The sequence below is a fragment of the Gorilla gorilla genome, chromosome X, assembly GCF_029281585.2.
Source record: "Gorilla gorilla gorilla isolate KB3781 chromosome X, NHGRI_mGorGor1-v2.1_pri, whole genome shotgun sequence".
Taxonomy (NCBI): Eukaryota; Metazoa; Chordata; class Mammalia; order Primates; family Hominidae; genus Gorilla; species Gorilla gorilla.
This window is the reverse complement of record NC_073247.2, coordinates 113,610,001-113,622,887: the sequence shown is the minus strand read 5'-3', so window position 1 is coordinate 113,622,887 and position 12,887 is coordinate 113,610,001. Positions and strand designations below refer to the sequence as shown.

General features: G+C 46.7%; 1 protein-coding gene across 1 annotated transcript in view; it reads left to right on the top strand.

Annotated features, from left to right (window-relative positions):
* The first annotated feature begins 2,074 nt into the window (after positions 1-2,074).
* The window catches only part of LOC101143267 (nuclear RNA export factor 2), an 11,218-nt gene continuing 405 nt past the window's right edge, over positions 2,075-12,887 (top strand). The window contains 20 exon segments of the mRNA XM_055376603.1: positions 2,075-2,267; positions 2,494-2,647; positions 3,394-3,477; positions 3,598-3,702; positions 3,818-3,898; positions 4,040-4,109; positions 4,266-4,354; positions 4,475-4,582; positions 4,762-4,875; positions 6,586-6,609; positions 6,992-7,060; positions 7,147-7,202; positions 7,343-7,462; positions 7,571-7,629; positions 7,757-7,875; positions 7,971-8,013; positions 8,605-8,677; positions 9,210-9,328; positions 9,331-9,391; positions 12,815-12,875. Coding sequence (XP_055232578.1) covers positions 2,227-2,267; positions 2,494-2,647; positions 3,394-3,477; positions 3,598-3,702; positions 3,818-3,898; positions 4,040-4,109; positions 4,266-4,354; positions 4,475-4,582; positions 4,762-4,875; positions 6,586-6,609; positions 6,992-7,060; positions 7,147-7,202; positions 7,343-7,462; positions 7,571-7,629; positions 7,757-7,875; positions 7,971-8,013; positions 8,605-8,677; positions 9,210-9,328; positions 9,331-9,391; positions 12,815-12,875 — 1,650 coding nt within the window. The 5' untranslated portion in view covers positions 2,075-2,226.

Sequence of the window (12,887 nt, the reverse complement as noted above, 5' to 3'; positions counted from 1 at the left end):
TTATCCCATTCTTTCCCTGCCGTAGCAGGGATGCTGATGCCATGCACTCAGTGGCATGGCAGTGATGTAGGCAGAATTCCAAAATGACACAGGAAGTTCCAGTAGGAACGCACATGATGTCATAAACAATACTCACTACTATGTCTGTGTGGGAGGACCAACCAATATATGGTGGGGCCTGATGGGAAACCCAGGTGGTCTGGGTGAGAAGCACAAGCTGCTTTATGTTGAGAACACCTGTAATTCTGGCAGCACAACTGCAAGACAGGGATTGTGCAGAGATGCCAGAGTTCAGTAAGTAGATGTGCACCTGTGTGTGTCTTATCTTCAGCATCTCTCTCTGTCGGGTCCCTCTGTGGCTTTTTATTACATGTGCTCTCTTCAAACACAAGGCCTTGCCTGAGGCTGTAGCTGTAGCTGTTGGCTAGCTAACTTTTACACCTTCTTCCCCTCAGTGACATTATTTCTGAAGTAATGCTGGTTCTCAAAAATGACATTGACTCTTCCTGTGCTCCATATATTGACCATGTGCCCTTAACCCTCACTTTAATCTTTGATTTTTGTCCCTTTCATTTATGGACTTTCATGAAAATGAGTTGGTTCCTGGACATCCTCCAAATGTCACCAATAGGGACCTTTGTTGTTGTTGTTGAGTATTGTTATGGACTCATAGCTTTTTAACATACCAGTTAAAGGATTTTGAGTAGAGGAATAACAGGATTTGACTTATGCTTTAAAAAATCACTCTGCCTGCTGTGTTGAAAATAGATGGTAAGGGAGCCAAGGGCAAAAGCAGAAGGACAAGTTGGAAAGCAACATAATCCAGGAGATAGATGTTGGTGACCTGGCCAGGGTAGGTAGCAATGGAGGGGGTGAGAAGTTGCCAGACTCTGGATATATTTTAAAGGTAGAGACAAGAGAAGATACATCCAATCTGATCGGTTGGATGTAGAGTATGAGAGAAAGAGGGCATTCCAGGCCCACTTCCAAGTTGTGGGGACCAAGCATCAGGAATGTCTAGGTCACATGCTCTGCCCATATTTAATTTCACTTCTAACGGCACACAGGGAAAGTCCCAACACTTGAGAGTAGCAGGACTGTCCTGACAGTGGGTCACACACAGTGAAAGCAATGACCCCCCCCCCCAACAGAAGTTAATCTGAGGCCTGGCCATAATCAGTACATTGCAGAGAGGTCAGCAGTGACTGAAATTTTATTCATAAGGGTGCCCTGAGACAACGTGTACATTTTGAAATTGGTTGAGGTCTGTTTGATGGCCCAGGAGATGGTCTACCTTCGTGAATGCTGCAAGACAGTGGGGGGGGGAGCGGAAAAAGCATGCCCTGCTTTCGTTGTTGGGTACAGTGTTTTATTCATGTCATTTAGATCCTGTTACTGTAGTGGTTTTTAATATCCTTGCCGATTTTCTTTCTTTCCAGTAATTCTGTCACTTGCTTAGGAAGAGTTGTCTCTTGGACTGAAAGCATTTCGGGCTGGGCAAAAAGAAAGCTTGCTCTGGATATTTCAAACTGAGTATTGTTGAGGGCAAGGCTGGAGACAGGAGGGCAGCTTGGGAAGCTGTTACATCAGTCCCACCTGTCATTAAAGCTTGTACTACACCGGCAAAGAAGTACAGCTTGCTGACTGTTCACAGAATGCATTTGGGGACTGGAGGTGCGATTTCGGAGCTGCGAGATAGGTTGTCTCCCAAGTGTTGGTGCTGTTGTTTGATTAGAGAAGCCTGAGAGAAGGCAAGATTAGGACCCTTTCCAGGTGTGTAGCTGGTGTCTAGTCTAACCCATGGACACACGCACCTCTGTTCTTTATAATTCCTGCTCCATTTTTTAAGAGGTTCAACACAGTTGCTTCCTCTTCCAGGATTTCTCCCCTGATTGTGCCACCTGTGAGATAAGGCTCTTGTATCTGGACAGGCAGAGGAGTTTGTTTTCTGGGGCTTGTGTGATCGGTCCCTTGGGGCAGGTTGGCACTTTGCTTGTCCTACCATGGAGTTAGCCCACAACATGAGACATGGTAAGTGGACCATTGATGTGTCTTCAAACTTGTGTTTTGTTCCCAAATGCAGAATGCCGTATATGTAGTAGCACTTTTCGAAGAAGGAAGAAAGGTGGGAGTCATTTCCAGGGTAATTTTGACAAGAGGAACTGTCATTATGAACATGGTGGGTATGAACTTCTGCCTTCACACTGCCAGGAGAATGATGGAAGCATGGAGATGAGGGATGTCCACAAGGACCGCCAACTAAGACAGTAAGTGACCAGGCAGCCTGGTTTGCACGTAGCAGCCTCCGGGACTGTGCAACACTTTCATTCTCTGTGGTCTTCCTTTTCTTCTCTCATTAGAGAACTGAAGAATGCTGGAAGTGGAATAATGGCTGAGCAATCCCAATTGTAGCCTTGGTGTCAGTGAGGGGAGTGTGTATAGAAGACTTTCTTAGCTTTAATGAATATCTGCCTTCTCTCCCTTTCCCCACAGCACTCCTTATAGAATCCAACGCAACAGGAAGCTAGTGAAATGACATAGTGAAGATCAAATCCATATTACCATTTGGAGAAATAGAAAACCTCCAGAGAGAAAAATGAGGCGGAACACACAAGATGAAAACATGAGGAAATGATTCAAGGTCACAGTGAGTATCTCGTTGAGGTCTGCATTAGGTAGAATATTCTGGGCCAGGCACAGTGGCTCACACCTGTAATCCCAACACTTTGGGAGGCCGAGGCAGGCAGATCACTTGAGGTTAGAAATTTGAGACGAGCCTGAGCAACATGGTGAAACCCCATGTCTACTAAAAATACACTAACTAGCCGGGCATGGTGGCAGTCACCTGTAAATCCAGCTACTCGGAAGGCTGAGACAGGAGAATCGCTTGAACCTGGGAGCGGAGGTTGCTGTGAGCTGGGATCACGCCACTGCACTCCAGCTTGGGCAACAGAGCAAGACTCTGTCTCCAAAAAGAAAGAAAGAGACAGAGAGAGAAAGAAGGAAGGAAGGAAGGAGGGAGGGAGGGAGGGAAGGAAGGAAGAAAGGGAGGGAGGAAGGAAGGAAGGAAGGAAAGAGAGAGAAGGAAGGAAGGAGAAGAAGAAAGAAATGAAAGAAAGAAAGAAAGAGAGAGAATATTCTGGAACCTGATAGAAAGAAGACCACATAAAACACCCTAAGTTGATTATTTGAAAGAGAGCTTCAGAATGGAGAGAAAGGTAGCTTAGGGAATCCATATTTGGCACAAAAATAAGAAATCATGTCAGTGGTCCCTTCTTTAGAAGTCCAAGCTAAGTAGAAAGCTGGAAAAATAAACAGCTGGTTGGTTCTGTTCTCCAACCTTAGTTCCATGTTGTCTCTCCCTTCTCTCCTATTTCTTCTTTTTATGCTTAGATTCCTTATGGGATAAAGTATGACAAGGCATGGCTAATGAATTCAATCCAGAGCCATTGCAGTGTCCCCTTCACTCCGGTTGATGTAAGAGAGGATGGAGTGGACAGAAGCCAGATGAGTGGACACGGGGGGGATAGGGAGAGACCTGGCTCAGCAGGGGCCATTGGCCTCTGACGCTGTTGCTCTTGCCTTCACTCCCTGTAGTTCCACTACATCCGAAATCGGACATGCTTCTTTGTCCAGGTTGCTAGCGCTGCCTCCGCATTGAAGGATGTCAGTTATAAGATTTATGATGATGAGAACCAAAAGGTGTGTGCCGAGGGCATTCCCTGTACTTAGTCTTTGGGCAGGAGGACAGGCCAGGGGACTGGTCATCGTCTTTGGGATTAGAGGTCCTGGTACTTACCACCCTGCCTTCCTGCAGATATGTATATTTGTCAATCATTTTACTGCGCCCTACTCTGTGAAGAATAAGTTGAAGCCAGGCCAAATGGAGATGCTAAAGGTAATACAGACTCAAGTATCATTGTATGTCCACTTCCTGGACCCACCTCTTCTTCCCCTGGCCCCCTCTTTCCCTGTCACCACCACCACCACCACCACCACCAGAGCCTCAGAGCCTCTGTCTTCATCTCTATCTCTGCAGCTGACCATGAACAAATGGTACAATGTCTCCCAGCAAGCTCTTGATCTCCAGAATCTCCGCTTTGACCCAGGTATGGCTGACAGCAGCAATTCTAAGGCAAGCGGGGGCAGAGAGGTCTGCCTGACAGGGAGACTTAGAGATGGCAATTTACAGAGGGGTTGGGGCTGACTCTGGTCCAGCCAGGACCCTCCCAGCCTTCTGATTCCCTTCTCTTGGCTTCTTCAAGACTTGATGGGCCGTGACATTGATATAATCCTGAATCAAAGAAACTGCATGACTGCCACCCTGAAGATCATTGAAAGAAATTTCCCTGAGGCGAAGCCTTAGGCCCAGTTCTGATATTTAGTTAGAGGGGTGGAAGGGATAAGGTGGAGGGCAGATTTGTCTCTGAGGCCCAAGATAGTAGCCGCCACTCTAACTCTTCTTGACCCAAAGCTATTGTCTTTGAACTTGTGCAACAACAAACTGTACCACCTGGATGGCCTGTCTGACATTATAGAGAAGGTTTCCAAAGTCAAGACCCTGAATCTCTCCAAAAATAAGGTGAGAAGGGGGAGCCAGATCAACTTTGGGTGGAGGGCAGGACACATCAGGATAATGGCAACATCCAGGCAAAGGTACCTGTGGGTGACTATGAGGGCTGGGGGAATTCAGGGCCCAGGGTCCTGGGTGTCTCTCTTTCCCTGGCCCTCCTTCTCCAGTTTCCTCCCCATCTTTCTTAGCTGGAGTCAGCGTGGGAGTTGGGCAAGGTGAAAAGGCTGAAGCTCAAAGAGCTATGGCTAGAAGGGAACCCCTTGTGCAGCACCTTCTTGGACCAGTCCACCCACGTAAGGTCAGTGGCAACCCCTGTCGCCCTTCCTGGGCATCTTTGCTCCCTGGGTGACTGAGCTGTATCTGAAAGTGCCCTTCTGCAAGAAGAAGCAGGCTTGGTCCTCTGGGAAGACCACAAACCTCCCCTCCTACACACACACACACACACACACACACACACACAAACATACACACACTCCTCTCTCTGTGTCACTCACTCATCTGTGCTTAGAGGTCTCCTTTCCTTCCTCTGACATGGTCCCCTTTTCACCTGCTCTGGGGTGTGTTTCCCACCTGTCTCCACCAAGCCTCCTCCAGTGTGCCCTCTGTGAGTGTGCTCCAGGAAGCAGGGCTCCCCCACCTCCCTAGGACCAGCAGTATTCAGATGCTGGTGGCCTGGACCGAGAAGAGTCCTTTAGTCCAGGGCCTCATGCTGAGACAGGCCTTCCTGCTTCCATGCTGAGATGGGGCTTCCCTCCCCTGTCCCGAAAGGGGTTCTCCTTCTCTTGCTCCAAAAAGGTCCCCCCACTTGTCCTAGGCTGGCATGGGGGCTTCCCTGCCCCATACTGAGGGCTGAGGCCCTGGGTGGCTGCTGTCATGCCATCTCTTCTTCTGGCCCAATGCCAGGAGCTGGGCCCTCGCTGGGGAGAAACCTGGGTTTCCTGAGTCAAGGGACCAGAAGCGGGCCACATTCCTGAAACAGGAGTGGAAGGAAGAGGGCAGAGGAAGTTGAGGAGAGAGAAGGACAGGCCTCTCAGGGCACTACCCCTCCTTCCCTCCACACCTCACATCGCCCTGCCTGGGCCCTCAGAGGGTCCTCCCTCAGAGGAGCCCTGGGTAGCCCCAGATGGGTACATTCCGCAGTCAAGGCGCCAGCACAGAGGGGCACAGGTGTCAGGGACCATCAGAAGAGAATGCAGTGGTCAGGAGAGGGGGTCGCCAGACTCTGAACCCCATGCTGAGCTGGGGCCTGACCCTTCACTCCTCCTGGGAGAAGGTCTCCTGTCCCCGTGGCTGCTCTGTTTCCCATGCCCAGCTCAGACTGAGCTCACACAGGTGAGAAACGCTCCAGCTGCATCCAGCGGGCCCCAGCCCAACAGGTGCATGTTTTCCTTTCCTGCCTTGGTCCCCAGGGCCAGCCAGAGGGCGATGAAGGAAAGGGCTGCAGCTGGGGAGCCCTTTACTTCTCTATACCTCCCTGAACTCCACCTCCACAGTAGAGCATCTTTCCCTTCCATTTGCATTGCATCCTGTTTCTCCATTGTCTCCCCTTTCCTATGTCTCACCCATCTGTCCCTCCCCTACCTTCACCCCGTTTCTGTTGTCATCCCCCCCTGCCTTCCCCTTCCTGCGTCCTGAGCCTGGCCTCACTCCCTCCCTGTCCTAGCATCCTGGGTCATCCCTAAGGGCTGACCTGGTCTTGGCCTGGGCCTGGTCAGGCAGGTTGATGGACAGCCAGTGAGGTAGCAGAGCCCTGGGCTCCCACTCTATTTCCTGCTCCCTGCAGAGCCTTCCATGGTGACTTGGACAAAGGCAAGTGAGGGAAGGAGGGGAAGAAAGCCCTGGAGCCTGGGCTCCCAATGCTGCTTCGTGTGGCACTGGAGAAAAGGGAGTCACAGCAGTCTGGGTGGAAGCTAACCAGGAGGAAGGAGAGGGACGAAAAGGAGAGGGAGTAGGAGAGAGACTGTGCAACCCTGAACTGTCAGTCACTTCATTCAATTTTTGGTTTTGGATAGTGCTACCCAGGATTTTTATGCCTGGTAAGTATGTGTAATACCATCAATGTTGTCTCCTCTTACTCAGGAACATGTCCTCCACAACTGCCCTCAAGTCCTTTGGGTCTTGCCTAGATTACATGCTTGTATCAGACCCTCATCCATTTTACAGGCATGAATTCCTGAAAAAGACAAGAATATTTTCCCTGGAAAATGTGTCCACACACACACACACACACACACACACACATGTTGGCATGTAATAGTAGAGATATCCAGCACCCCATGAGAAAGCTGCCTACTGGAATTTCCAGGCCCATTTCCCACCTGTCCTCTGATGCTTGTTCTCCACAGGCATGTTCATCTTATCGGTCATCCAGCTCCACTTCCTTGGTCTCCACTGCTGACTTCCTCTTTCCTTCTCCAGGACGGCCGAGAGTTATCTGCACCAATGATTGTTGATATTGACAGCTCTGAGATAATGAAACCCTGCAAGGTGAGGAAGAAGGACCAAGCAAGATTTGGGGTGTTGTAAGGGAGGCTTTGTCCACTGCATAGATCCAAATTGTCTTTTGATTCCAGGAAAGCTATACTGGATCTGAAACCCTAAAGAGTATAGTCCTGTAATTCCTGCAGCAGTGAGTATCCCTGGAACCATGAGAAAGGGGAGGGCTGAGGCAGGCTAGGCCACCCATGCACAGGTCAGCTCATGGGAATTTTCAAGTCTCATTTGGGGCCCAGGCCACAGAGACAGCCTATCCTCACTGCTTCCCCACAGGTATTACTTGATTTGTGACTCTGGAGATTGACAGGGTCTCCTCGGTGCTTACCACGATGAGGCCTGCTTCTCCCTGAGCATTCCCATCAACTCTGAGGACTCAACTCCTTGAGTATCACAGCTCAGACCCTGATCCGGGGCCATGTGGCTCTCCTGCAGAAAGAAACCAGCTCCTGCAAATGCCTGCACTGGCCAGACCACCCACTCCTGCTCCTCTTTTTCTCCTAGGAGCAACTTGTGCAAGTACTTCAAGGATAGCAGGAATATAAAAATTCTCAAAGACCCCTGTAAGTGTGTGATGGAGAAGATTGGGCAGGGTAAAGGAGTGTGACAGGAACAATCACAGGGGCCAAGGACCAGGGTATGGCAGCTCCCCCCACCCTGCACCTTCCTTGCTTCTCTTCTTCTCTATAGACCTGCAGAGGAAGCTGCTAAAGCACACAAAATGTCCACGAAACGTGGACTCCCTCAGTGCATTGCCTGAAACTCAGCGTGACTTCAGCTCTATCCTGGTGGACGCGTGGTGCCAGACCGTGAACACCTGCTTCCTCCCTCGGGCAGGCCCAGAGAGCCAGAGGTGGGTCGGAGGTTAAGGGGGATCCTGAGCACCTGAGCGCTTCCTTTTCAGGAAAGGATGCTCTGCTTTTCTGTCAACAGAGTGTTCAAGGAAGGTGAGTGACTGCAGAGTCCCCTCCCCAGATCCCCCACTGCTCCCTCCCACTGGCTGGGCTCCTTCCCAGAATTCTCCCAGCTTCTCTGATTTCATTCCGTCCCTTCCTCTTCTTCCCTCTGTGTTTTCCCACCCCCACTTTGCCCACAAACCACCCTGATCTGACCTAGGTCCATGCCTGTCTGCCCTGCACAGCTCAGGCGTGCGTTAAGGACACAGACTGTGGAGTTTGACAGCTCTCATCCCAGGTCCTTACTCTGTGAACTTGTGCTGGTTACTTAACCCTTCTGTTTCCTCATTTGCAAAATGGGGCTAATAATAACCCATTTCTTGGGCTACTGTGAAATAGGAATCAAGTGAACCTGTGGTTTTCACAGGGCCCCATGCATGATAGGGGCCCTATCACTGGGAGCTGATTGTTCCTGTTGTTGCCTTCCCCATTCCTGCCACATCTGCCTGACTCCAAGTGAACAATTGTCCTGATCTGTCCCCACTTCTGTGTGAGTGTCAAGCAAGATTCTGACTGGGGATCACTGTGTGAGCATGTAAAGCCTGTGTAACTCTAAGGTGGTGGTGTTTGTTGTCTCTGAAGTGGAAGGATGGTCTCAGGGTTCTAATCTTGCCTTCATGTGGACCTTCATCACTACCTCTGGCCGCAATTCCAGGTTAGTGCTATGTTGTGGGTGGGAGCACCCATCCCAGCTCGGGGTCAGTGTTGTGGGAATGTGTTGGGTGCAGTCCTCAGGGTGTTCTCAATATTGTGGAAGGCCAACAGGTAGATCCAAGGAACAGTCCAGCCTAATATTTAAGAGTGTGGGCCCTGGAGTTGGAATACAGTTTTTGTTCCTCACCCCAACACTCACAAACTATGTGACCTTGATCAACTTATTCGACCTCTCTGAGATTCAGTGCCTTTCTCTGAAAATTAGAATAAGAGTATCCACTTCCTTGCGCTGTTGTACAGGGTTAACGTGCTGGGGTTCTAAAAATCTAATGAAGCTGGTAGACAATCTCTCCAAAGGCAGACTCTGTAGGAGGGTTAGAAGGTACCAGCCAAAATATCTGGGAGGCAGGCACAGTAGGGATATGGAAGCAATTTGGTTGTTGAGCGGCAGCAGTGGTTAAGAAGGATCCTGTTGTTGAGAGTGTGGAATTGTCTACCTGTCCAGTTTGAGGGTGCATTGTTCTTTCCTCCAGTCTGTGCATCGTGAATGATAAGATGTTTCTGAGGGATGCCAGCCCCCAAGAGACTCAGAATGCCTTCTCCATCCCAGTGTCCACACTCTCCTCCAGCTCTGAGCCCTCCCTCTCCTAGGAGCACAGGAAATGATGCAGGATTTCTCTGCCCAGTCTGGAATGAAACTAGAGTGGTCTCAGAAGTGAGTACTAGGAGTACATGGGGATGGGGGACGTTGGGACATCAGAAGAGTGAGTAATGGAAACTCACATGCAATTTGGAAAAATAACTATCTGATATTGCGGGAAGTCAGGGACCCCGAATGGAGGGACCAGCTGGAGCCACGGCAGAGGAACATAAATTGTGAAAATTTCATGGACATTTATCAGTTCCCAAATAATAACTTTTATAATTTCTTATGCTTGTCTTTACTTTAATCTCTTAATCCTGTTATCTTCGTAAGCTGAGGATGTATGTCACTTCAGGACCACTGTGATAATTGTGTTAACTGTACAAATTGATTGTAAAACATGTGTATTTGAACAATATGAAATCAGTGCACCTTGAAAAAGAACAGAATAACAGCGATTTTTAGGGAACAAGGGAAGACAACCATAAGGTCTGACTGCCTGTGGGGTCGGGCAGAATAGAGCCATATTTTTCTTCTTGCAGAGAGCCTATAAATGGACGTGCAAGTAGGGAAGATATTAATACCCTGGGGAAGGAATGCATTCCTAGGGGGAGGTCTATAAATGGCCACTCTGGGAATGTCTGTCTTATGCAGTTGAGATAAGGACTGAAATACGCCCTGGTCTCCTGCAGTACCCTCAGGCTCACTAGGGTGGGGAAAAACTCTGCCCTGGTAAATTTGTGGTCAGACCAGTTCTCTGCTCTCGAACTCTGTTTTCTGTTGTTTAAGATGTTTATCAAGACAATATGTGCACTGCTGAGCATAGACCCTTATCAGTAGTTCTGCTTTTTCCCTTTGTCTTTTTCCCTCAGAAGAATGTGATCTTTGTTAGACCCTTAGTAGTAGTTCTGCTTTTTGCCCTTTGAAGCATGTGATCTTTGTACCTACTCCCTGTTCTTACACCCCGTCCCCTTTTGAAACCCTTAATAAAAACTTGCTGGTCTGAGACTCAGGCGGGCATCATGGTCCTACTGATATGTGATGTCACCCCTGGTGGCCCAGCTGTAAAATTCCTCTCTTTATACTGTCTCTCTTTATTTCTCAGCCGGCCAACACTTATGGAAAATAGAAAGAACCTACATTGAAATATTGGGGGTGGGTTCCCCCAGTAATCTGGATGTTTTGCTTCCAAAAAAAGTGGGCCCATCAAAAAGGTATCATACTTTTATACTGATATATTGTAGATAATTTTTATATGGTCATTTAAATGGCTCAAATGACATTGCCTTCCATATATAAAATCTGAAAGAATCCACCACAAGAAACCACTAATAAACCAATTGAGCAAGGTTGCAAGATACAATGCACAAAAATCATTTGTACTTCTATGTAGTTGCAATGGACAATCCAAAAAAATGAAATTAAGAAAACAAGTCCATTTACAGTAGCATCAAAAAAAGTAAAATATGTAGAAACAAATTTAAGGGAATAAATGCAAATATTATACTCTGAAATCCTCAAAACATTGCTGAAAAAAATTAAAGAAGACCTAAATAAATGGAAAGACATCCCTTGTTCACAGATTGGAAGACTTAGTATCAATAAGATGGCAATATCACCCAGAACAATCTACAGATTCATTGCAGTCCCTGACAGAATCCCAACTGGCTTCTTTGCAGAAATTGACAAGATAATTTCAAAATTCATGTGGAAATACAGTGGACCCCAAACAACCAAAACCATCTTGAAAGAGAAGAACAATGTTAGAAGACTAACACTTCCTGATTTCCAAACTTGCTACAAAACTACATTAATCAAGACTGCGTGGTACCGATATAGGAAGAGACGTGGGCATCAATGGAACAGAGTTCAGAATTCACAGATAATCTCACACATTTATATCCAGTTGACTATCATTCTGGGTGCTGAAAAAAAATCCAGTAGAAAAAAAATAGTGTTTTTAACAAATGATGCTGTAACAATTGGATATCAACTTGTAAAACAATGAATTTTGACACCTGCCTCACATGATGTGCAAACACTGACTGAAAATGGATCAAGGATCTAAAAGTGAGAGCTAGAACTGTAAAACTCTATAGGTGTACATCTTCATGACCTTGAATTAGGCAACCATTTCTTACATATGAAATGAAAAGCACAAGCAACCAAAGGAAAAATAGGTAAATCAGACTTCATCTAAATTAAAAACTTTTGTGCATCAACAGATACTATCAAGAAAGTTGAAAACTGACCGATGAAACAAGAGAAAATGTTTGCAAATTACATTGCTGACAAGAAGAACCCTTACAACTCAACAATAAACAGACAAACCACCCAATTAGAAAATGGGGAAAGGATTTGAATAGACTTTTCTCCAAAGAAGATATACAAATGACCAACAAGCACATGAAAAATTTCTCAACGTCATTAGTCATTATGGAAATGCAAATCGAAATCGAAATGAGTCGCCACTTCACGCCCACTAGGATGGCTTTAGTCAATAAAAAGAAACATTACAAATGTCAGTGAGAATGCAAATAAATTGGAAATCTTATGGATTACAACTGGGAACATAAAATGGAGCAGTCGCTGAGGAAAAGATTTTGGCAATTCCTCAAAATCTTAAACATGCAGTTACCACATGACCCAGTAATCCCACTCCTAAGTGTACATCAATGGAAATGAAAATATATGCCTATTCAACAACTTGCACATGAATTTCCATAATGGTGTTATTCGAAATAGCCAAAAAATGGAAACACATCAAGTGACCTTTAACTGATGAATGGATAGATTAATGTGGTACATCCATATGGTGGAATATTATTGGAATATTATTCATAAAAAAGAATGTAGTTGTGATATATGCTATGACATGGATGAAACTTGAAAACATTATATGCTAAGTGAGAGCAGCCAGTCACAAAAAGCCACATAATTATATGATTCCATTCATATGAATTGTTCAGAATAGCCAGATCCATAGAGACCGAAAGCAGAGTAGTGGTTGCCAAGATCTGGGGAAGAGGGAGAACAGGGAGTGATCTCTAACAGCTAGGGAGTTTCTTTTTGAGATGATAAAAATAGTTTGGAATTAGATAGTTGTGGTGGTTGCACAATCTTGTGAATAGACTTAAAAAGCACTGAATTGTACACCTTAAAATGGTGACTGCTACCGTATGTGCATTATATCTCAATAAAAAAGAAACGTATTATTGAATTTCCACTTGTTATTTCTTGAACATCTTTTCTACCAATATGGATTAAGCTCCCTTCTTCATTTGAATAACCCTATGTTTCTGATTTGAATTCTAGTGGGAATGAATGTCAGGGATAGGTGTTTTCATTTTCCCTAGGCCTTTTTTCATCCTTACAATAGCGCTTATATTGGTACATGTGTCCCAGCAAACAGGTAGCATAGACTAAGGGTGGCATTGCATAGTCAGCGTGTCTGTCCTGGGCTAGTAATGGAGAGCACCTATTCTCCCACCCCAGGTGCCTTCAAGACAATAAGTGGAACTACATCAGAGCTGGTCAGGTCTTCACTATGCTCCAGGTGAGGTCTGGG